Genomic DNA, 26,034 nt, shown 5'->3' with positions numbered 1-26,034 from the left:
AAAAGAATAACAAATTAGAACGAAAAAAAGATTTAAAAAAATACAGATTTCATTATTCTGAGGCTCCGAGCCCCATTTCTTTTACTCACAGACGGCAAAAAAAAGTCCGACATTATACGATTTAAAATAAATAAATAATCGTGGCTTGATATTGAGTAAGAACCGGTAAGAACATGTTTTTATGAACAGCACAGCTTCCGGTCTACCAAGACCCGACGGACAAAACGTGGCGTATCATATGCACGCAAAACTCTGCATCAGATCTCAATGGGAATGGTTAGCATATCATATGCACGCAAAATCAGACTTCTGCGTATCTATTGCACGCATTTCCAATGTGTAAAGTCGTGTAATTGTACGCAGACTGAAGAGAGTGGGTTGTTTAAAACAATAAAAAGCCCACCACTGATGTCTTCAAGATCAGAAAAGTGGAAATGGAAACCGTTGGTGCTGCTGGAGTGTATATGCATGTCTGTGAATGCTGCCAGTATTGGATACATTTGAATTTTGCTGCTTTTCTTATTCATTTTATTCAGTGGATTTTATTTTCCATCTTATGTTATGTATTATTTCCTCTTGGTTTTTGATGGTTATCAAGGTTTTTTAATCTATTAACTTGGCATTCTATCCTTTTTTTATGTTCATGTTCTTATGTTGTTTTCTATTCCTTCGTGCTGCATTAATTGTATGAAATGTGCAAAAGAAAATGTTTTATAATTATTATTTGGTGAAATTAATTTAAGATTCTGCACATAAAACTTTGTTATTTGAAAGGAAAAACTTCCTGTGATGCAGACTTGCTTTGATGTCGTAAAAAATATGATCTTTAGTTTGCTATGCCGTGCCATTTTTACAGGAATGAGGACAGTTTCAGATAAAGGCATTTGTCTCAGTCTGGGAAGCACAATCAGATCCTTTCATAGGGCTTTTGTCGTATTTTTCTTTGTGTAATTACTTCTCTTCAGCTTGTCATTCTTCCCATCTCTGGATTGTTTGTGTAAACAATCCAGAGACAAGACATTAAAAGCAAAAAGTGGGCAGAGGAAAACTCATGCTTTCTAACGTAGTATAGTTGCTGAGTCATATAGTTCCAATGTGCATGCCGGATAGAGTTGCAGTCTGAAAACACCCATTAGCTCAAAGCAGGTCAAGTTTACATTCACGTCATTCTTTGCTGGTGCTACCGTAGATTGTGCCTTCCTTTTTCCCCTTTGTTTGTTCACCTAAATGTAGCACCCCTGAGAAGCTTATTGTGTCATGAGTGTGACAAAAACATCTTGACATGTGTGATATCTCGGTTAAGTTGGACAGTTTGTGCTCATTAAGGAACATCTGAGAAGAGATACTGTACCAGTCAGGAATCTAAGTCTGTGTCACTGGCTCAAATGAAGTGGCTTTATTCATAAGAATTTGGATACCAATATTAATTAATATTAAACATGTTTTGCCTCCAAAGGAATTGTAAATTAGACAAGTATTTAAAAAATGTGCAATTACACCTATCAAAATATAATAAATAACTGATTGTGTTGTTTATGTGCTTTTTTTTCTCCAGTTTTGCTCCTGTCATTTCCAGTTAATATCAAGACCAGTTTTGAGCCATGAAAATGCTTAAAAGCTGAATAAATAACCTTTTAATATATGTACATGTAAATTGGAATAGCAACATTTTTCGTTGTTTGTTGGATGAGAAATACCCCATATATAGTATAGGAAAGCAGATTTTGGTGGGGTTAAAAGAAAGAAGAAATCCAGACGACGTAAAACTGAAGAGTGACAGTCTGATAATGGTAATGGACCTGTCACTCATGATTGTAAATGCTTGGCATATACCTGCTCTAAATGCCTTACAGTGCTGCAATTGCAAACAATTACATGAGAACAATTGAAACTTGAAATACAGCATTTTACAGCAGGCAGTGTGTATGATTGATGTGAAGGGAATGCGAACATAAACTGTCAGTTTGATAATCGAAATATGCCATAAATCCACAAAATTAGGGAAACTATGGCCCTGATTTGATTTATAATATTTACACAAGTATTCTGAAGTAAACAACTAATGTCATGTGTTACATGTGTGGGGAAGAACTGTTGAGTTTAGTGAACCCTCAGCAGTAGCCTGCACCATGGCCTAGTACCTGGCCCCAGGACAAAAAACAAATGTGGGACCCTTGTGACTATCATCTACTCCCCCATCCAAGGGTTTGGTGTCTTGATTTTAATTTGTAGTCATTTTATTTGTATCTATTTTTTAACAGCATTATGTTTTTATTTTAGGCAATGAAAGAACATTTTCCAAAAAGGTGTATCTGTATTATAATGTGATAAATGATAAATGCAACAGAGTATTAAAACAAGGAGCATTAAGTAACAACATTATAATTGCATTAAGTGGTGCATTATACTGTGAGTATACAAAGGAGAACATTATGATTAATACAATAAAAATTCATTCTAGTATCAATTTTTTCACTTTTTATTTTATTTTGATTGCTCACAAACCATTTTTAGTGGAGGGGTCAAGAAGCAACAAGCTTATACAACAAAATCCGTCAAAAATAATAATGAAATATATGGGGAAAAACACTTTTTTTAACGATAAAGAAATGTAAAAAGACAACAAAAATAGAAATATTATTTAAAAAAATTAGCAACAAAGTCGAAGAAATATATATATTTTTTAATGTATTTGATTTGCCTCAGACATTAAATATCCCACTGTCTGTGAAGGGAGCATCAGTAAGCGTTGCCGCCCTCTGGTTCTTTGACGTCAGCAGCGTCGCTCCGCTCCGCACATGGATGAAGTGTAGAGGCTCGGTCAGAGCCCGCCCTCCTCCTCCAGCTATTTGCCAGCCAGCTCCGTCTACAGGCAGCCATCCGCTCAATCTCCTGCTGCTGCGCGGAGTCCCGTGTTTTCACTCTGAGCCCCTGCGTCATTTTCACCGCGACTGCGAGGATCTCCGAGGGACCGGCAAGCTAGTTGGGTCGTGTCTCTTATTTAGGGGGGGACATTCGGCTTTGACTTTGCGAGATTTTGTTCTCCAATTGCCCTACAAGACATATGGAGAAAATGGCCAGACCTCTTCCTATAAACGCAACTTTCCTGCCGCCGACTCACGGCGTGCTGAAATCCCTGCTGGAAAACCCGCTAAAGCTGCCTTTTCATCACGATGAAGGTATGTTTTTGTTTTTAAAGTAGCCAACTTGCACGTATACTAACTCGCCTTTCGTCTCCCCTTCTGTCATGTTTATCCGCTGGTTGTTTTTAGTCTGTTGACACCCATGGGTTTTGACGGTTTTGACAGCGCAGTTAAGACACAGATCAACTTAAATCATGATTGACACGGACTTCAGCTCAAGTTAACAATCTAGTTTGGCTTTTGCTTAGGATCTAAATTAAATTATTATAAACTAATTTGATCGTGTTGTGACGGTTGTGACTGACAGTGCTGTTTTTAGCTCGCAGGTGCGTTCATAACCTTTAAACCTTCAATTGGATTTATATTAGTGATATCGCAGTCTGTCCACAGAGGGCGTCTTTTCTTTTATGCAGCTTTTGTGTATGTTTTCATAACAAACTGATTGTATTGTTAAATGTGTTTTTTGTAACTAGCCTACATTGTCATTTTTAATCTTTAAGGGAACACATTTCCCCAATTAATCATGCACATGGATTTGGTTTATTTGGATAGATTTCAATTAAATAGTTTAGACCAGTGTCAGAAAAGTTGGGTGGCATAGAGCAAACAAAATCATAATGCTTGAGATTGAGAAACATTTGTATATTTACTTACCAGTTAAGGCTACTATCCATGTCCTTTTATGAAGCAAACATTTTAATTTCATTTTAATTTCAATCTCTTAAACACACAGTGATGTTGTTCACACTACTACTCAGCTGTTATTACATAACAAAACATAACTAATCCTGCAGTGTACTAACCAATGATGTGGTATTTTTAGTCGAGTCTATAATTGTTTTCATCTATGCTCCACACATCAACACAGCATGGCTACATTTGGCAATGCAATTAAACACAATCTTTAACTGCAGTTTTTTTATATCTATAAACCAATTATATTATACAGACTATTAAGAACAACTTAAAAGCCTTAATAATAATGAAGTTGATTTCCCCGAAGCATACTCTTTATGTATACCCATGCACTGACCCGTGATCCTCCTGTGCTGTGACAATGAAATGACTTTGTGCAAATATTCACAGGATTCGGGAAGGACCAGGGGAAAGAGAAGAAGCTGGACGATGAGAGCAGCACAGCCAACCACCCGCAGTCGGCCTTCCTCGGCCCGACCCTGTGGGACAAGACGCTGCCGTACGATGGGGACAACTTCCAGCTGGAGTACATGGACCTGGAGGAGTTCCTGTCGGAGAACGGCATCCCCGCCAACACAGCCCAGGGCGAGCAGGCCCTGCAGGCAGCACGGAGCGCTCGGGCATCTCCGCCTGCACCCCCCGCCACACCTTCACCCAGCGTGGTGGACCTCAGCAGCTGCGCCACCACCTCGGTTCACACCACCATGGCTCCTCAGACCTGCCTCCACAGCCCCGGCTCAGCAGGTAGGAACCACGGCACCCGAAACTGAGGCCTGTCACAATAACTACTTTGGTTCCCGGTACAGAAGACGATTAAGGCCACCATTTGTTGGTTTTGTTCTGAGATTGAAGTCAGAATTCTGAGAACTTGATAAAACAAACACTGATCGGCAGATGCACAAAAATTGCACGTGTCCATATAATCCTCTTCCGTATGCCAGAAATAATTACAATGAATCATATTATTGTCATTTGAAGACTATTTAAGGACAATAATAGTATAATATTGCAAATACATTTACAAAAATCCACGAATTTTGAATTCTAAAACAGATTTACAAAAAATGAATGTATCAAGATATCCCAAATATGAAATGAAAACAAACAGCCATCACTTTGAATAAAATGATGAAGTCTAATATTAGTAGGGAAACCCTGCTGTTAAATGTTGATAATGATAACATGTTGGTGACATTCTTATATAAGCAAACAAACAGGCATGTAAACACAACAGGGATTATCAAGGTCAGCCGAACGTTATCCAGGTGGTTTCCACATATTGTGCCATAAGTTAAGCTCACAAAATGGCACCTTAGTTAATAGGGTTACTTATCGAAGTCCATAAAATGTACTATAAATCAATTCGTAATCATTGTGACAGGCCTACTTTAAGTTTCACACACTTGTTCACACCTCCACTGCCTCTGGGGATGCTGTAAAAGGCTTGTGATGCTGTTTGCTCACCTGCCACACACACCTGCCACACACACCTGCCACACACACTTATCCTCTACCATTAGACAAACTGCCTGCCCTGAGAAATAAAGAGAACAATTGTTAATTCAAATGTTACTCCCCACATAATCTCTCTTCAAAACAAGCAATCGGTTGTGGTTTTTATCTTCTTCTTCTTGGCAAACCGGAGTGAGCACTTTCTGAGCTCAGAGTTGGACAGTCACACATTTGGGGATATAGGCGAACTCAGGGGATGATGAGTCATACGGACCTCAGCACCCGCTCAATAACACACGGATGCACAAAGTATAATTTAGCCTTAGCCTCTCAAGTCTAAGATGAGTGATAAATGAAGGCGACCTGTACGGTACACTCTATCTTTGTGCATTCTGGATGTGTGTGTTCTGTTTTGGTCTGCATCTCCACATTTACCTCCCACATGAACATGTCTGGGGTCTCCTGCGGAGCGCTGGGCCATGTGACAGACACATGCAGGCTTGTCACAGAAGCTTGTCACGGCACAAACCTTCCTTCCTCTCGCTCTCCCCTCTCCCCTTGCCTTTAACACTCTCCACTTCCCGTCCGGTCCTCCTCTCCCTCCCTCCCTCTCTCGGGCTCGTCTCTGGCCCGGACTCGGAGCCAAGGCACAGGCTGTTCCCAGTAGAGATCACATGGAGTCTGCTGTGATTTGGTCACGTGTGCCCGAATACTGTTCCAGCTCGCCAAGCCTCGTCTCGTTTAACCAGCCCCCCCCACAACAAACCTCCATCCCGCTGTGCTTGCAAGCAGCGCAGCAGGCGGATGATAACATTGTTATCACAACCAACGCACAAGCGAGTGGGCGTTTCGCTGTTTTTCTCAGTCTGAGCAGCCGGCAGACTTTAAGGGTCTGTGCCGGGGCCAGGTTCAGAACATGTGAGCCCTGCGCGCTGTTGGCAGGGGCCAAAGGGGAATTCGGATGAAGGGGGGGTCAGAGGGTGTGTTGTGGTGCATTCCTGCGTGTTAGTCAAGGAAAGTTGGCTCAGCGAAACATATCGGCACATTTTAGGAACTAGATGTAGAGTACTTGTATTTATCATCGTGGGGGAATAATGAGTACAATCACTCAATACTGAGTACACATGTTTTTCTTTCTCAGTGTCAGAGCCAGTTTCCTCTGGCCTAGTTTCTTTCAAAGTAATGACTTGTCATGCGGTGACCTACATGTCCTGCCTAAGTGACCTGGAGGAATTATGATAATGATGATCAAGTGCATGTCATTATTTATGTTGTTAAATATTTAAAAAAAGGTCCAAAACCAAAAATGAGTCAGTCTGTCTCTCAATACATATAATACTATCTGTTGAAGACAAAAAACATTTTTTTTAAAGACTTCCTAATTCCTAAAACACTGTATTTTTATCAAAAGTTACTCAAACTGGAGGAAACGGCATCTGTTTTGGACTATTTTCAGCTGTGGATTGAAACACAATCTGTCTGACATGTGTTTTTAAAGCTGCAGGACAGTGATTGGGATTGAGTCAAAGTAATACAGTGTCAGGAATGCAGGAGCTGTTTTGAATAGCTTTTTGGATCACAATCAAGCTCTATGGAAGAATAGGTATCCGTGGACACACACACTAGGTGTTAGTAGAAAGAAAACAATCTTATTTCTGGTCTTTATTTTTTTCAGGATAGAAATATTGTAGAACATCACTGTGTGGTCACGTAAAACCAGGTTGATCTTCCGAAAATGCTAAAACTAGTTTAAAGCCAATTAGGGGGTAAAGGGCAAAGCACTCTCTCAGTGTGTGGCTGCTGTAGGTCCCACCCAGGTCAGAGTGCTGCATTCCAACCTGCAACACAGCTTATCACTGGCTGTAGTACTATCACCACACAGCACCGTGATAACACTCTGATACCATCATGTAGCGTGATGGCAACCTGCAGCCGGCGTTGTGTGTAAACACATAAATACTGCCACGTCAAAATGAAACCAGTTCAGTAAGGTATGCATGAGTTCAGCTTTCACACGGCTCACAGCTACCTTTCCTGGCCTAATTTTAGATTTCCTGTGCAAGGAGGGGGACTATTTTATTGTGAATCATCGACTTCCTCTCCACTGGAATGTGTGGAAGGGCACTCCAGGTTAACGAGCGGGCATGTACTTTTACCCCGTGTTTTAACTCCGCTAATAAGGCGATCAAAATGAGCGGGAAAGGTGACTAAGGCGACACTGCTGGCTATTTGCAGGCCGGACAGATTGTCTCACAGCGGCTGGTTTTAGTGGGTAAGGAGCTTTCAGTCTGGGAGCTGTGGGTCTTACCTTTAAGGATGGGTTACCTCCACCAAGTCAGGTGATTGATGGCTGCTGGTCAGATCTTCTGAAGGCAAAAGGATCAATAGGTTTAAACCCTCTGAACCCTGAGCAGTTTCTTTAGTTGTTTTGGAAGCACGACCATAGCTAGAAGTAAAGAGGACGCAAGAATGTCTTCTTGAACATTACTTATAATCTTAAAATGCATTTAAATGCAAAGGGGTTTAATTTCTTTGATAATTTACAACAAGTAAGACACATTTTTTCATATTTCCAAATGGCCACATGTGTTGCCATTATGGGAAATACATGGATAAGTTGATTTACAGAAATTAAATGTTTTAAAGACAACAGTACATTTGGGATCTGGGAAACTGGATGCACATTTTTACATTTTTTCAGATACATTTCATCAATTTATAAAGAATCATTTTCAACAATTTCCGGAAACACATGTTCACAAAAAAATAGTTTGATAAACGCACAACCTCTTTTAATATCAATATATATTTTGGACATTTCAGATGTCATTTTAAACCTCCCAACCTTTAACTCTCATGGTTTAACATAACTTTAAATTATTTATCTGTCTTATAATTCTTATTGTTTTAATTGGGATGTCGTTGTTAAGGGTTACATGATATAATAATAATAAAGGTTAAATGAATGCATCAAATAGAAAATCTCCATCTTTACCCAGCATACCTTGTGTTAAATGAGCTGCAACATAAACACCTCCTCAAAGCAAATATCCGATTGTTATGTTTTCATCGGGGGATTTTTCCACATTTTCTCGGCATTACAGCTCAGTTCAACAAGCTGATAATGATCCGTTTCAACAGTCCTGCATAGTCTTTCACACGTTTGTTGTGGCATGTATGTGTCCGTGACGGAGCCAATCACTTCCTCTGATATATGATGATTCTCATATATTCTCCTCTGTGGGCCCCTCCTCACATGTCCAAAGCATTCTGACCACGTACACACACTCTGACTGAAGGTCAGCCGCATTGACTGGCTGTCATGGCGAGCTCACACAGAAATGTAGGTCATGATGTACTAACTGCAGCAACATAACAGCAGCTAATGAATGTAGCTGCTGCTGCAGTCATATCCCTGATGGTTGTCATGCTCATCGAGCTTCTACTATCGAGCAGGGGGAACGCAGGTTTGGTCCGTGCGACGAAAACAAATGAGCCTTAATGTAATGGATCACAGAGAAATTGATCTGGATCTGCGGCTCATCCAGTTCAGCTCATTGGCCCAGCCCAAAAGGAACAATTAGAGAAGCTTGGCACAGGAGGAAGACGGACGTGGAGGCATGCAGATCCCCTTCAGAAGATGACAGCTGCTCTGAGACCAGCTGAGCTGCTGATAGCTGCACCCTTTAAGATAAAACTATTATCTTACACATTATTTCCCCACCTGTGAATTTCAAAGCTGGTGTTAGAGCTCCACCTGCTGCCCAGATGGAGAATATACTCCTCTGGACAGGTTTTCTGTTGGGTTTTTTCTAGAAATGTACCAACAGTTGTCGAATGTTGAATGTTTACAAAACAAGGTTGTGCTAAGAAATTCATTTAAAGTTCTTCGTCTTCTATAAACATTTGTAATACTGTTTATCATTTTTTAAAGAAACACAGTATTTTCTGAATAATTAGTTTTACAAAAACTGGAAAAAGAGAATGAGCTTTTCCACATGTGTTACCATTATTAGGAAAACAATTGGGTAGGTTGATACACTGCAAATGAATATGAATAACATATTTAACATCTTTGGGCTTTTGAAAACATGCACAATTTCCCCAAATGTTTCAGATGCATTTTAATACATTTGTCAGATTATCAAGAAAATACAAATTGGCAATTTGTAGATGTTGATGTGAAAAGAGTCATGGTTTGGTAAATACAGAACCTCCTCCTCACATTTTCTTTAGGACATTTCAATTTGAAAAAGCAAAACATATTTTTCTTCAGTTCCTCGTTAACTTCCAATGTCAGAAAAGGCTATTTTCGAGCCTCTCAAATATGAAAATACCATGCCTTTATTTGTTTTAAATTATATTAAAGTGGGTTTTGGACTGAAAAATTACACTTTAAAACATTACTTTGCACTTTTAGAGTAGTTCCTCACTTTTGATAGACTAAAATCAAGCAATTAGTCTTCAGTTGCAGCCTAAAATCATAGTTAAAAAAACAAGGAAAGGTAGCAGTGAGCCCCCCCTGTGAGCCCCCCTGTGAGCCCCCCTGTGAGCCCCCCTGTGAAGTTGCACTTTGCCCTTTAAATGTTGCAATTACAGTCAGAATGAGAGGTGCTTGGAGTTTTCCTCCACAAAATGGGATGAATCTGTGCACTATGATAATGTGTGGTATTTGTCTCTCAGCCCGGGACACCTCCAGCCCCATCGACCCAGAGTCCATCCAGGTGCCCATCTCCTACGAGCCGGACCCCCAGGACCTGGCTCTTTCCAGCGTGCCCGGACAGGAGATGTTCGACCCCAGGAAACGCAAATTCTCCGCTGAGGAGCTGAAGCCGCAGCCCATGATCAAAAAAGCCCGCAAGGTGTTCATCCCAGAAGACCTGAAGGTGAGCTGCTGCTCTGTCGGGGGGGGGGTTAGGGCTGCTCAATTAATCGTATTTTAATCGTGATTACGAGTATGGCTTGCAACGATTACGAAAACAACGTAATTGAAATAAAACGATTACGAAAACAACGTAATCGAAATAAAACGGTTATTTATTTATTTTAAATTATTTTTATTTTTTTGGTTTTTCAGTTGAATTATACTTAAAGTTCAGGGTAATCAACTGTTAAAAACATACTGTTCAAATTTGTTTCGCAAATAAATGGATGTTTTCAAAGTGAATGAATAATCGCATTTAATAATCGTAATTACAATTATTCACCCAAATAATCGAGATTATGATTTTTGCCATAATTGAGCAGCCCTAGGTGACGTGAGGTCAGATGTTTGCCCTGCTGTTACGTAAGCAGCTCAGAATAACCCCTAGGGGTGGAAGACAAGCTGCAAACTAAATGATACAAGGCTGAGCAACATGATGGTTTGAAAAAGGCTTTCTATGAAAAACTTGATTGTAGTAAGCTGCTGTCATATTCCTCCAATATTCTTTCATTTCTTAAATTGCTTATTTATTGTAAACTATCAGAATATTATCGTGGAATTTAAGTTTCTTGATCTCCATTTTATTTTTAAATATTTGCATTAACACAAGTAAGAATTTGCATTAAAAAGATCAAATTAAAAACATATATTTATATGAACATCAGAAGTTATTGTAAAATGTCAAATAAAAATACGTAAAAGTAAAATACAAACCTAATCAAAACCTAATAAATATGCAGTTTATTTAGAACATTTAACATTGATCAGTATGAATACAAATATGGTGCTTGATATTCAATATGTAAGGCAGTGGTTCCCAAACGGTGTGCCGCGGCACACTGGTGTGCCGTGAGGCAAGTCCGGGTGTGCCGTGGGATTTTGTGACACCCATACCTTATTATTGCAATATACAACGACACAAAAATTATATTTTTTTTATTTACTATATCAGTACTTTGTAGGTTTATATGTACGTAATCTGCGCGACTCCACGTGCAGTGCTGCATAAACATGGCTGAGTCAGCGATAACTCTCGAGGGGTGGAGGTGTGCCCATTATTTTGAGTTCGTCCGAAGAATAGACAGGAATGTGACGGTGAGGTGCAAACTGTGTTCAGGCCAGAAGCTGTTATCCACTGCTGTGACACCACGTCAAACCTCAACAAGCACCTGCAAATAACACATGCTAAGGTGGAGCTACCGCACACGCTATTTGTTGTTTGTTTATATCACAGTCTGTTCTTCTTCTCTGTCTTCCGGTTGTTGCCTGTTTTGAATGACGAATACACACTACCGCCGCCTGCTGGTAAGGAGAGTTATTGCCACTCACGCATGCGCAGTTCGTACGTGCTCGGCTGAAGTCTTTGCTGTGTCTGGCTCCAGTGCAACACATGGCCAACATGCAGGAGAACACGCCGACGCAACAGATTGATCAGAGATAGACTGCGCAAAATATACAGATAGCAGGAGACAGAGGACAGCCATGGTCAGATAGGAAAACATTCAGGATCTGGATCAGTCGTCTTATGCGACAATGGAAACTGAACTAAAGAGAACATTTGAAACTTTAGCAGTCTGCGTGATCTGCCTGCAGGGAGGGGCGGGCCGGCCCTGCGAGTAAAGTAACGAGTTAAGTAATGTAGAGAGTAACGAAGTAGTGTAATATATTACTTTTTTTAAAGTAATATGTAATATATTACTTTTTTTTAGTAACGACCCCATCTCTGCTGAAATGTTACATTTATAATTTGTAGTTCAGGACCATGGACAATGCAGCTTCCTTGCATTGACAGAATGTCCTTTGTCTCATTTTTAATGTTGTGACCTGTCTGGTTTAAATGAGTGTGTTGCTGCTTTGATGAAGCCTAATTTGATAACGTTTCAAATAAATTTCTGAAATATTTCGTTAATAAATATTTCATGAGTAATATAGTTGTCTTTGTCACATTTTATTTGGCATTAGTAAATAATTATGCACATTTACAGATATTTTACATGATATGAGTGATAACACGTGTTATAAGGGCTATTTTGCACAATAGGTGTGCCTTGAGATTTTTACTTGTCCTTTGGTGTGCCTTGGGCACAACAAGTTTGGGAACCACTGATGTAAGGTACCAGTACCAAGTTTTTGTGTGTTTTTATTGAAAGAATACTTTATTTGATACTTCATATTAAATCCAGCCAAATATGCCAACATTTAGACTAAAAATGGAAATATCTCTGATTTAAATCAATAAGTATGTGATCACAACATAATCAATAATCTAATCTTAAAGCAGGAGTTCTGTTTTTAATGTTCTTTATATGACAGAAAGAGATTTAATGTGCTGATGTTTCAGCCTTTTTCTCAGCTTCTCTCAGATTTTTGAAATGGATAATGAGAAAACCTTTACTAAAAATAATTTATTTTTTTCAATTGCCCTAAATCAGCGGTTTTCAAAGTGCGAGGCGCACCTCCCTTGGAGCCAGAGAGCTTCAGGGGAGGCGCAGCATGAGAAAATAAATAAAACGAGAAACAGTGAAATCTAGCTGGTTAATTTCAGCTAACTTTATGCGAGCGGCAACACAAAAAAGCACACGCCTGATCGTCTGGGACGTGTTATTTATAATATCGGACAAATTACATCTTTCCATTGACGTGTCCGACGGACAAGTGACGTTTTTCGCCCATAAATGTTAGTTTGGGTTCTGCGTGTCGATTCCTAAGGAAATGCATCTCGCCGCTTTCTGTACTGTTAGACGGGGCGGGCGGGACGTGTAGCACAGTGGCAGGGTTGGGAAGCAAAACTCGGTTCCGAGTAAGAACAAATAACAATTGTCCGGTCCCGGGAATAATAAGAGTTGTGGGGACAGGAGGCGGAGGCCGAGCACCGCAGACCACAGCTCTCTCTCTCTATGCTCCGTATCAGCTGATCGCTGAAATGAAAATACTATTTATTTACTTTTACAAACAGTGAGCAGCTGCAGCATGTGTATTGCACAGTGGCGAACCGTCAGGGCCTTCAAGGTATTCAGAGAATACTAGGGATGTAACGATATACCGAATATCTTTGGTATCGCGGTAAATAAACGTCCCAATACCGTCGTGAGACTGACAAAATCTACCGCGATTTAAAAAAAATATATATGTAAACACTTTTTTTTGTTTTAAACCTTTATTTAACCAGGTGGTCCCATTGAGATCATCGATCTATTTTTCAAGAGAGACCTGTCCAACATGGCAGCAAGTAGGTTACAACATGAACATAAAACAACAGAACACAAAAGGACATTGTATTTACAGGACTACATTTACACACCTAGAGACATTGACAAGTACCAACAGTATATGTATATCTCGCCCTGTCAATAAGCCTCACCTTCTTGGCAAAAACTGTATTGTTGTTGAAGTGGTGGAGAGACAATGTACAGTTTGACCCACTGCTGTCACCCATGGCCAAAGCATATCTCTCCGTCCCACTGAGGTGGCGTTAGACTTTTTCGCTGTCCGTCATTTTGACAGACAGGATCGTAAAATATCCGTCATAATCCCTTATTACCCGTCGGGTCTGAACAGTTCACGAGAGAGCACGCTCATGAACTGTCAACCGGGGATGCATGCACCTCGCGGGAGCGCGCACAGCGTAAAGCAAAACCTCCCAGACATGTATTGATCTGTACGGTTTGGTAACTATATCATTTCCTTTTGGAGGGCATGCATACCACGGCATAACACCAGAGCCTCGCTGCGGGGAAACGTTGGCGCTGTTCCGAGTTTGTTCTAATCTGTCAAAATGACAGACTGCTTTCAGATTTTTCCGTCATTGTTAAATAAAATATTCGGTTAACGCGACCACTGCTGTCCCGGCAACATCAGTACCAAGCGAGAGAGTTTTTTCCAGAGCAGGGGATATTGTAAATGCCCAAACATCCCAGCTTATAAATACCTGGAAATGTGGGCATTCTCATATTCCTAAAAACCTGTCTGATGATGCGGAGTGAGTGACTAGTGAGTTTGAGTTGAGTTACTTGAAAAACTAAAGTGAAACTTGATTTATTTTATTGCAGGGTCTGATTATTAAATGTCCTTGTTTATTTGTGAGATGCAGTGGCACAAAGAAAATGCCTACTCTGTTTGGTAGTACTAGTACAGTAGGTACAAAAACACTGTTTTTCTTGTTCTAGTCTGTTACTGTCACTTTGTTTTTGACACTTTAAAATACTGCTATCCTACTAAAATTCTGTACAAATCAGATTTATTATTTAATAAAGAAAAAAATTCCGCGTAAAAAAAATGTATTGGAAAAAAAAAAATTGAATTATTATTTTTTTCCTTTATTATTCAATATCGCGATAAATACCGTACCGTGGACTTGTTATCGCGATATTATCGTCCCGTGAGTTTTTGGTATCGTTACATCCCTACTGAATACCCAGGAACACAAAAAATCGATTTAATTATATAAATAAAATGTAATAAAATGTATATAAAATGAATAAATGAGAATCGTATCCGTGTTGTTGATCTGTAATATTACAGTGTTACGTTGATTTGTTTGTCCTTCTCGGACCATGCACTACGCATTTCAGTAGAAAAGAAAGCAACCAATCAGATCTTGTTCTGGGTCTCTGGGTAGAATATCCTTCAACAAGGTATTCTACATCCTTGATAGAATGCCCTGGCCGTTGCACTGAATGAGAGCGTACGTTTGGACTGACAGTTTGATCAACCAATCATATATTGATTTGTAGCCAATGGGCGTGTTCTTTCAGAGTTTCCCTCGGTTCCAGGGTTCTCTAGAAGGTCCGCTAGTTAACTGGCTCGAGACAGAGGATCTAGATGAATGCGACGAAGCAATTCATGCCGTTTTATTGTTTTTAACGTTGAAATGACAAGTGCAACAGGTGAAGATGAAGTTGTTGCGGAATTGTTGTGAGTACCCTTTTCAAGACGACAATTCAGTGAAAAGACGGACATTATAACGCCGCGGAGGGGGGGGGAGGGGCGGCGGCGGGGGGTGGGTGTGTCTACAGAAGGTCCAGTTGTGATGGCCACGGTTCGCCACTGGTATTGCAGGACATGTGTTGGACAGACGGAGTGTGTGGTTGGACTCTGTCTCACAGGCAGGTTGCAGTGGAGAGGACTGGGACTCAGCACGGTAGATTCAAACACACACACGGAGACGAGAAGAGAGAATCAGTAGAGTCATTTCAAATGGCGTGCTCAAAAAAGAGAAAGGCAGACAGCGAAAACAGAGCATTTAATGACATTTTCTCTTACTGGACCTATTTGTAATGCAATTGAATACCCCTGCATTATAGAAACAACAACAACAATAATAATAATAATAGCAATAATAATTGGGAGGTGGGGTACGGCTGTTCTTATGTTCTCTGAGGGGAGGCTCACCTTCCCACACTTTGAAAACCCCTGCCCTAAATAAATGTTCTCAGGAACTTTAAAGCTTCAGTTTTGATTATTCGTGCTGCAGCACCTCTTTTCACCCTCTGTCTGAAACCAGAGTCCAGTCTGCTCTGATTGGTTAGCTGGCCAGCTCTGTTGTGATTGGTCAACCGCTTAGAAATGTCCCTCCCCTTAGCATTTACGCACAATGTGTTGGAGCACTATTTAAAAGAAGTGCAAGTGTTATGTAGTGATGTCACTATGTTACCAAAGTAAACAAAGGATTCCAATGGAGGTGTTTCAGGCAGGGGGGGGGAGTGTGTGGGAGATAAACTCCCTCTGGATGCACATAAACCTATTGAACACACTACAGGAAAGAGAAAACCCCAAAGAGCACTAGAACCTCTTTAATATTTGCTTTTAGAGTATGTCGGTGTTAGAGTTGTCCAGCCTCAATTTGTTATGATAGTTTGATTCATATTATAATTAATGATATATACAGTCTGTGAATAAACCCCTCTGTTCAGTGTTGACACCTCCTCTCCGCTCTCTCAGGACGACAGGTACTGGATGCGGCGCAGAAAGAACAACGTGGCCGCCAAGAGGTCCCGGGACGCGCGGCGGCTGAAGGAGAACCAGATCGCCATCCGGGCCAACTTCCTGGAGAAGGAGAACGGTGCCCTGCGCTGCGAGGTGGCCGAGGTCAGGAAGGAGCTGGGCCGCTGCAAGAACATTGTGGCGAAATACGAGGCCCGACACGGGCCCCTGTGAGGCCCCCAAAAAAATAAATCCCACTCATCTCCCCGACCCGCCTTCCCTCGAGTTTAAAGGATAATGTGTCTCTTTTGGTGGCACTGCCCCCCCCCCTTCCTCCTCCCACAAACCTCCCCCATTTCCCATCACACACCTGTATGATTCTGGTATTATAACTGACTTCTATCATAAGCTTTGATCCTTCTTTTAGTTTCCGTACACATTGTTCCACTTAATATATAGAACCATATATTGACACACACATACTTCCTGTTGTATGGACTGAGCTATGAGCCAACCCACCAGCTGAGTCCCCCTGCTACCTATTTGAGAGTCGATGCCATGCTGTTTGTCGTTCACTTTCATACCAATTTTGTACGTGAGGTAGAGACTGAAAACTGTTCTCTCTCCCTTGTGCTTCTTTTGCTGTGGTATAACATGTGATGTGTCCGAGAGCCAGCTCAGACCCCACAAAATCTTGAGTTTTTTATTATATTTTCTTCCCATCATCCTTTACTGTTTTCGTGCTGATCATGTCGTTGTTCAGTTGTCCCTCGCAGCTTCTCTAACAGCTCGATATTATTAACGTTCAGAAAGCACTTCCCAAAAAGATTCCCTGTGTATTCGTGGCGTAGATTTTCTTTTCTTCTTATTCCTGACACTGAGCAATAATTCCTCCAGAAGAAAACTGCCATGACTACCTAACATGCTCCTCACCCCCCGTGCACTAATACGTGTCTCACAATCTGATTCCGGTTATCTCAAAATAAATTCCTCCACTTCATATTTATCAGCATCATTTTCTCTCAGGTGGAAGATTGTTTTCGGTTATATATATATTTGCATTCTGTTTATATAATTGTTAGTATTAATACTACTATTGACATTGTCGTTTAGCTCCTCCTTGTTTTCAGATTACAGCATGATTTTTCTTTCACCAAACGATAAGCTTTTTATTTGTTTTGGCAAAGTTGTAAAAAAAAGAACTGCCTAACTTAGCATGATTTAATGAGTTTTATTTTATTTTTTAGAAATCAATACAGATGTCTCTCATTGTAGCTCTATGTTTGCCCTCTTTAAGGATGGCTATATGAATGTAAAAGATGTTGACTAAAACAAGTTGGATGGTGTTGTCCAATACCGTGGTTAACCCGATCGATTTGTTTACTGCAGACCAAAAGATTCACAACAGAGACGATATATTGGTTACAAGAGATAATATGTTTATATGAACCTATTCTATAAGTTGTTCTTTTTGTACAGTATTTTTCCTATACATTACTGAACTATGTATTTTAAAGGCACAACAGATCCAGAATATTGTTATAGAATACAAATATATAGCTAAAAAAAACGTGGTATTTTAATATTCTATATTAGCTTAATATGTGAGATTTGTGGATATTCAGCAGCACCCTAACCTCCTGGGCATTATTCTTATCATCATCACTACAAATATTATGACAACACTCCTTTTAGGCTCTTATGTCATAATCCCATTAAACTCTGAGGAAGCAGATGCAGTCCAGAAGAGAGAATGTACGGCAAGGCACTTTTAAAAAATCGACACAAATCAGACGCGTTTGTTCATTATGTTTGGTGTTGTGACATTCCCCCGACACTTAAGGACTTTTCGTCTTTACAATGCTGAATATTCTTAAGGCTTTTCTTGTTTTTGTTTTTTTAACCGTGCAGCTTGTGAGTAATTTCTTTGTGATTTCATTTGACGGGTTGAAGTTACAATGAAGGAAGGGAGGCTGGTGTATATCTCTGCTTTGTGTGGGATTTGCCGATGCAGTTGTAGCCTGTCTCTGAACCTGAGTAATGGATACTGGGAAGCTTTCCTTATTTTTCTTAAATGAAGGCTTACAGTAGAGTTTCCCTCAAGGTCTGTTGTGTTGTAGTGTAGAGCTGCTTTTCGCCAATCAGTCCAAGACTGGGGTGGATTTGTGTTTTTCACGGCTGATATTGACATTTCTGATGGAAAGTATGGAAGTCCATTGCTACCAATATTACAGTAGGACAAAATCATCCAAATTATGATATTATTTTATTTTTCGCTAAAAGATAAAATAATTACTACCAAAATGTATTTGTTTGCATTGAATATGAATTCAGTTTGCAGCAGATTAGCTTAGTTTAGCACACACTTTTTAAAAATAGCTTAAGACAGGACATTTCAAATGAAAAAAACTTTTGTTATTTAATCTTCAATTTAAGTGTTTCTGCTAATTTCTCTGAGTGTTTAGATAGTTAACTTTAGTATAAGTTATCTCAGTGGGTCTCAAATGTTTTGGTCACCATTAATGTAAACAATTATTTCCGAGGCACACGTTTATATGATCATTATAGTTATAAAAGAGAGAATAAATGAAAAACAGGTATGAAATACTATATGACAGTAAAAAAAGAATAAAGTTTAAAAGGGTGATTTGTAAAATATCCATAAAGAAAAAGTAAATCTGTTTACAGTTCTGTTTCATATTGATTTGTAGATAAATAATAATAAATTCCGTTTTTTTTATTGATTTGGTTTGTTATTGAATTTTTAGCAGCTATTCAGTTTCAAACATAAGATTATTTGTTTTACATATATGTTTATACACATTAAGCACACAAATGGCACATTTATTTATTTAGTTTTTTGTTGTTGCAGCTCTAGGCTTCCGTATTTTTGTTGAGATATCTTTACATTTTAAAGCATCAATAATTGATCTAATTCAGGGTGAAAACTGTATTTTAAAACAAAATCTTTGAAAAACAAGAGTCAATATCGGCCCAATGAAAACAGATTGAATCTCAGTCCAGACTCGATTTAACTTTATTGATCCAATCCAAAGGTGTGTGTGACATAAAATGGTTATTTTTCTAACCACAAACTATCGTCTTAGTATTTTTGCGCTTTAGAGGGGGATTCCCTTCCTTATCTGCACAGGCGAGTGTGAACAGGGTTCGTAGAGAGAAAGAGCGAAGACTGGAACAATGCCTCCTGAATCTGTGGGGCATCTTTTTATGAAATAATATATATATATATATATATAGGAAAAAGCCAATAATTAATCCATGTGTATCCCAAAAGTACCTCACTGTCGAGTGATTTCACTACCTCACCCGGAAACGTTAACCATAATTCTATAGTCTATTCCAGTGCCTTGAATACACTGACTGTTTCCCAGTCTCTCAGCAATGTAAAGTTCTCATCACCAATCGGATAGGTTCACATCTGCACTGAAGGGCTTCTTAGTGCATCAAAAATAAATTCTATATATATTCTATACACTGACAACTCTGTTCATTTCTTATTTTGGACATTGCAACAGACTTGTAACCATTGTATTCATGGCAACACCAACAGACTGTTTCAGAGTGTATAAAAACACAGACTAAAGGTGTTTTGGTCTTGATTGTCATGGAATGGATGCATAACTTTTATTTGTGCTGTTCAGCCTCTCTGTAATTTGTAGTGTCTAATAAAATCCCTATTCTTATCCGCTGTGTATAATTTCTCCGTTCATTCATACATGTGTTTCTCAAAATGACCAATTCTTAATTACATCTGCAACCTTGCCACAATCATTTGAATAATTTCTGCTTCATGACTTGCCTTGTTAAATGTTAAATATACAGTATACAGTTATAAAATAAGTATAATTATCAAAGGAGCTTGGCCAGACTGGTCTGTAGCATTGACTATTGAAATGTATATTTTAAGTATTCAAAAGTGGCTCTAGTCTAGTTATAATTTAGATAATCTGAATAAAGACAGTTTACACATTTGTACATTCTTTGTGCATTTGATTAGGTTTTGATCTTTAGTGTAATTATGGTGTGTTCCAGTTGTATTGGGAAGTGTGAATATCTAAGTTCCTAGTCGGACTTTCTACTTGGAAACTCAGAGATACCTCGCTATACCCGAGATCATCCGTGATCATCATTCAAAATGGAGTCTCTGCATATGAACATTAAGAGAACACTTTAATATAAAATGTTTAGCTCTTCTGTATTATTTGTCACATTAAATCAACTTTTTATTTTATATTTTTTATTTATCCTTTATTTATCCAGGAATGTCCCATTGAGATACAAGATCTCTTCTTCCAGGGAGTCCTGACCAACACGGCACACAACAAGTTTCAACATAAAACAAAGGCATTAAACAAAAAAAACATACAATTCAAATATAAATACAGAAGGCCATTTGTGCAGTGGCAAGAAGCATAATCACATCAGCAATAGCATCAGGTAAAACAGTTACATGTTTCATGAAGGGCTAATCGTAGCATACCTTTAAAAGCATTTACAGTAGGAAGTGCCTCTAGACAAAGTTTTACTTGCAGCGTATTCCATAAAAAGGGAGCATAGTGGGAGAATGCAGCTTTACCAAGCTCTGACTGCATCAAAGGAACATTTAAAAGCATCCCATTTGCTGCTCGTCTAGTATTAAAAAAGCAAGTATAAAATGACAGAAGTCTGGAGATATATAAGGGCAGCTTACCTAGCAATGACTTAAGGATAAAAATCAACATGTGTGATTGTCTTCTTTGGTACAGAGAGGACCATCCTAAGGACTGATACAAAGTGCAGTGGTGGGTGCGAGAGCCTGCACCCGTTACAAAACGTATAGCAGTATGGTACGCAGAGTCCAGCTTTTTAAGCAGGGAGGAAGAAGCATGCATATAGATCACATCGCCATAGTCTAATACAGACAGAAAGGAACTCTGCACAATTCTCTTCCTGGCTTCAGACGGGAAACATTTCCTTAAACGAAAGAAAAAGCCCAGTTTAGGTCTAAGTTTTCTCAGTAGGTTCCCAATATGAACATCAAAGGCCATCTTTTCATCAATCCATATGCCCAGATATTTGTAGGATGCTACTTTGTCAAGGCATGTCCCTTCCAGTGTAAGAATCGGAGGGACAGCTGTATTAGCTCGAGAGCGAGAGAAGGTCATGTACTTGGTCTTTTTTGCATTAAGGACCAGTCTTAGCCTTAGCAAGGAGTGTTGCAGTGTATTAAAAGCATCCTGTAGAAGCTCTATAGCCTGAGTTAAAGAGGAAGCCACTGTATAAACAACTGTATCATCGGCGTATAAATGAAACCGTGCTGGGTTTATCCCATTTCCTAGTTCATTTATAAAGATGGAGAATAAGACAGGGGCCAAAATAGAGCCTTGTGGAACACCTTTGTTTATAGTAAGAGCAGCTGAGGTATAATCTTCTACTGAGACACACTGAGTTCTTTCAGATAGATAGTTTTTAAACCAGCTCAAAGCCATTTTGCCAAGACCTATGCAGCCAAGCCTCTGCAGTAGCAATGCATGATCCACAGAATCAAAAGCTTTAGACAGATCAACAAACAATGCTGCACAGTGTTTTTTCTTGTCTAGTGCTTCAATGATGTCATTTGAGACTAGCATAGCCGCTGAAGTAGTACTATGGCCTGATCTGAAGCCGGACTGAGACTCGCTAAGAATATTATGGTCAGTTAGAAACTTTTTCAGTTGTTCGTTTACAAGAGATTCAAAGACTTTGGCCATTACAGACAGTCTGGAAATAGGGCGATAATTATTTAGGTCAGAGGGGTCTCCGCCCTTTAACAAGGGGAGAACCATGGCCGACTTCCATGAGCTAGGTAATTCACCAGCATAAAGACTGAGATTCAGAATAGAGGTTATGGGTTCTGCAATCAGACCTGCAGCAACTTTGAAGAAGAACGGCTCTATCTTGTCTGGGCCTGAAGATTTCTTTACATCTAGGCTCATTAAAGCTTTGTGAACCTGAGAGGTCAAGATGGGGGCAAAGGTGAACAGTTGATCAGGGTCAAGTGGCGGAGGACCTGGCTCTCCTTCTGCAGCGATCATCCCTGAGTTGCTAGAATCAAAGATTGAGCCAGCAGAAATAAAATGATTATTAAAGCTGTCTGCAATATCCATTTTGCCCTTGATTTCACTCTGATTTACCCTTAAGAGATCAGGAAGGCTGTTTGGAGTGATAGAACCTGAGGAGGATTTAACAAGTTTCCAAAACTTTGCAGGGTTATTCAAATTGTCATGTATTGCATTAAGATAGTAGGCACATTTAGAGTTTTTAATCAGCTTAGTGCATTTGTTTCTTAATGTCCTATACAGATTCCAATCTAATGGAATATTCGATTTCTTTGCTTTAGCCCAGGCAGTGTCTCTCTGTCGAATGAGAGAGGATATAGAATCATTAAACCAGGGGTTGTCTTTACCGCTTATCCTAGATGTCCTAAAAGGAGCATGCTTGTCACATATAGCCAAGAAGGTGGATTTAAAATAATTCCATGCTAACTCAACATCGGTCATAAGTGAAACAATGTGTAAATCACTATTAAAAACATCATGTAGAAACGCCTGCTCATCGAAATGTTTGAATCGCCTCTTGTGAATGAAACGTGGCTTTCCTTTAGGGATCTTACAGGTTCTCACACAAGCAATTGCGCAGTGGTCGCTTATATCATTACAAAACGTGCCTACTGCGGAGAAACGCTGAGGTGCGTTTGTAAGAATAACATCAATCAAAGTGGACTTCTCTAAATCTTTTTGGTTTAACCGAGTTGGCGAGTTAACTAGTTGCACCAAACAGAGAGAGTCACAAGTGTCCTTGAAAGAGTTTTGTAAATCCGTTTGCCAGTCCCAGTTTAGGTCTCCGAGTAAAACCATCTCGGATTTAGTCCAGTTATGGAGAAGATTGGAGAGTATATTCGTGGCTTCGCTTGAGGCAGCGGGCGGGCGGTAGCATCCGATCACTATAATGTCTGAACCACTTGGGAGCAATAGTTTAATTACAGAGAGTTCAAAGCATTTTGGTTTTGTTAGGGATTCGATGCAGGTGCAGTCTAAATGGTTTTTAACATAAATCGCAACCCCGCCCCCTTTTCCCACACGGTCTGTTCTAAAGACATTGTAATCTTTTATATTTATCATATCATTTGTAATCGACTTTTTGAGCCACGTCTCAGAAAGGACAATGATATCAGAGTCAGTCGAATCGGCCCATATTCTGATGGAGTCCATTTTATTAATCATGCTGCGAACATTAAGGTGAAAAAGACGTAATCCGTCTTTCGTTCTAAACTCCTCTGGTGTTTGCAGCTGAGACAGTTCTGGGCCTGGATTCGGTTTCACGTTACCCGACATCAGGAGTAGGAGAATTAGAAGCCAGGTCCTCCTCGCTGGGCTGGTCGGCTTGCCGTCGCAAGTGCGCGCTGCATAGGGGGAAAGTCTCCCATTTCCCTGGGCCCATAGACAGCGTAGTCCTCGCGGCAGAACCCCGGGTAGATGAGACGTCCATGAGAGAAGGTCCTCCGCGAGCAGCGGGGTTGTCATCATGGCAACAACTCTTCCTAAATCCGGGGAAGCCATGGTGCCTGGGGTAGGCCACACATCAAGCGCAGGTGTGTCTTGTGGGTGTTCAGCGTCGGGAGCGACACCGGTCCCGGAGATCCCCAGCACCAGGTAGCCGACCAGGTAGAATAGCAGGGGAGGTAGCCACATCATATATAAAATAAACTCCTTAATGTTTCTTGATTTATCGTCCAGTTAAACTTGTCCTCTCTGACTCTAAAGTCTCAGAAAGTTGACGTGAACTTTATAAACTTTATAAACGTCTTCCTTTTGACCGAAGAACAACCGTCTGGTTTCTCTCTGAAAGCAGCGGCACTACTATCCATCAATCAATCAATCAATCAATGTTTATTTAGATAGCCCAATATCACAAATGTTACATTTGTCTCAGTGGTCTTCACAGTGTGTACAGAATATCAGTATGACAATACGACACCCTCTGTCCTTAGACCCTCACATCGTACAAGGAAAAACTTCCAAAGAAAACCCAGTTTAAAGGGAAAAATGGGAGAAACCTCAGGGAGAGCAACAGAGGAGGGATCCCTCTCCCAGGACGGACAGACGTGCAATAGATGCCGTGTGTAAATTGAAAAGATAATACATTTGCAACATAGGTAGTCCAAATGTTTGGAAATGCATGTGTGTATAATAGGAAGATGAATCCACGAGGATATCCATCCAGGACCTATGATCCAGGACCACAGCCACGACTCAAGATCCAGCGCTCGCGATCCAGGACACAGGACCGCAGGATCATCCATGACTCCGGATCCCAGCGTATATAGACACCAAAAAGAAAGACATTTGGGGAAGCTGGGTTAATCGGAACATGAGTGTACACGGGTATAGACAGAGAGAAGGAAGAAGTAAGATGTCCCCCGACAAACTAAGCCTATATCAGCAAAACTAGGGGCTGAATCTAATCAGCCCTAACTATAAGCTTTATCAAAAAGGAAGGTCTTAAGCGCACTCTTAAAAACGGATAGGGTGTCTGCCGCCCGAACACAAACTGGAAGCTGATTCCACAAATGTGGAGCTTGATAAGAAAAGGCTCTGGCTCCCATTGTACTTTTAAAGATTCTAGGAACAACCAACAACCCTGCATTCTTGGAACGCAATGCCCTATCCAGAAGAAGGCGTTGTCCACTAACCGGCAGGAGAAGCGAAAATGCATATGGTTCTGCTCATCCTCAATGTTTGTATTAACAAAATACAAAATAAAGCAGTTATCAACCGTATTGCTAACAATGGCTAACTCCAGGTGACTGCTAAAGCTTTAAAGGTCACCTATTATGTAAAATCCACTTTTTCATGTCTTTTATACATAAACACGATTCTGAAAGTTTCAGGAAAAAAGATTTGCTCACTTTTCGTCCTGATCAATTGTAAAAAAACCTGTCTGAAAATGAGCTGATCAGATTTTGGCCACTTTATGATGTCATAACGAATGTTGGCTTGTAACCATTAGCCAATCAGCAACCAAGGTATGCTTAGAGTTACATTTTGCAATAATACTTTTGCAACCCTGTGTTTAATATGATTAATTCACCTTTTCATTGTAATTAGGACAATTTTGGAGAAATGGATCTGCTGGAGAAGGACCCCTAATCTGAAAAGTGCCCAGCGGATCATCAGGACAGAGCTGCCATCCACCTGGACACCCCGAGGTGCTGGGGAAAGCAAAACGGCGATCAGGAACATCCTCCACCCAGACCTCTGCTTACTGCCGTCCTAGACGTGTGTCTTAGTTTCAGAATTCGATTTTGTATGTGTCCTTTCTTTTCATAGATATTTAACGATTATAGCTTGAGTCTGTCTGATTCCCCAAACAGCTGCTTCTATATACTTGTTGTTGCACATATAATACAAATAAACAACTCCATAAACACACTTTTGCTGATATTTGTTTTACTGCTGTTAAATAACATGATTGATTTCCTCTGTCTCAATGATGAAAGTTATAATAATAGAAGACATGAAGCTGCAGAGAGAGGATGGATATATTCTTACTTCTACTTTGTGATAAGATGAAAATACACAATTAAATTAAAATAGTAATTGTTAAACACATTGTTTATTTCATTTACTGAGATTTGAACCATTATTTACAACATGTGTACATAAGCAGTGGAATAATAGGATATCTCTAGGTCATTAAACTGTCTTAAATGCAGGTCTACGTGGGCTGGGTCCTCCGTGGACCGCGTAGGCTGCGTACTCAGCTCCGTGAATTGAGATCCGGGGTGTTTCTCAATGTCGAGGACGCTTGGTTGGTAGCACATAGAGGCTTCTCAATTCTTAAATTTCCCCTCCTCGA

General features: G+C 40.0%; 1 protein-coding gene across 2 annotated transcripts; it reads left to right on the top strand.

Annotated features, from left to right (window-relative positions):
• The first annotated feature begins 2,806 nt into the window (after positions 1 to 2,806).
• Positions 2,807 to 25,511, top strand: hlfa (HLF transcription factor, PAR bZIP family member a). Of its 2 annotated transcripts, none has more exons than XM_034088762.2 (4): positions 2,807 to 3,179; positions 4,230 to 4,583; positions 9,975 to 10,177; positions 25,284 to 25,511. In XM_034088762.2, exons 1-4 carry the CDS (start codon positions 3,065 to 3,067, stop codon positions 25,323 to 25,325), a joined length of 714 nt encoding a protein of 237 aa, XP_033944653.1. In that variant the 5' UTR covers positions 2,807 to 3,064; the 3' UTR covers positions 25,326 to 25,511. The 2 variants fall into 2 exon arrangements, with proteins under 2 accessions (XP_033944653.1, XP_033944652.1); XM_034088761.2 differs by lacking the exon at positions 25,284 to 25,511 and adding an exon at positions 16,156 to 19,841 and having other exon boundaries at positions 2,809 to 3,179.
• The last annotated feature ends 523 nt before the right edge of the window (positions 25,512 to 26,034 follow it).

This window comes from Pseudochaenichthys georgianus, chromosome 8 (genome assembly GCF_902827115.2).
Source record: "Pseudochaenichthys georgianus chromosome 8, fPseGeo1.2, whole genome shotgun sequence".
In the NCBI taxonomy this organism is placed as follows: Eukaryota; Metazoa; Chordata; class Actinopteri; order Perciformes; family Channichthyidae; genus Pseudochaenichthys; species Pseudochaenichthys georgianus.
Note: the sequence above shows the minus strand (reverse complement) of the source record. Positions and strands in the feature narration are given on the sequence as shown.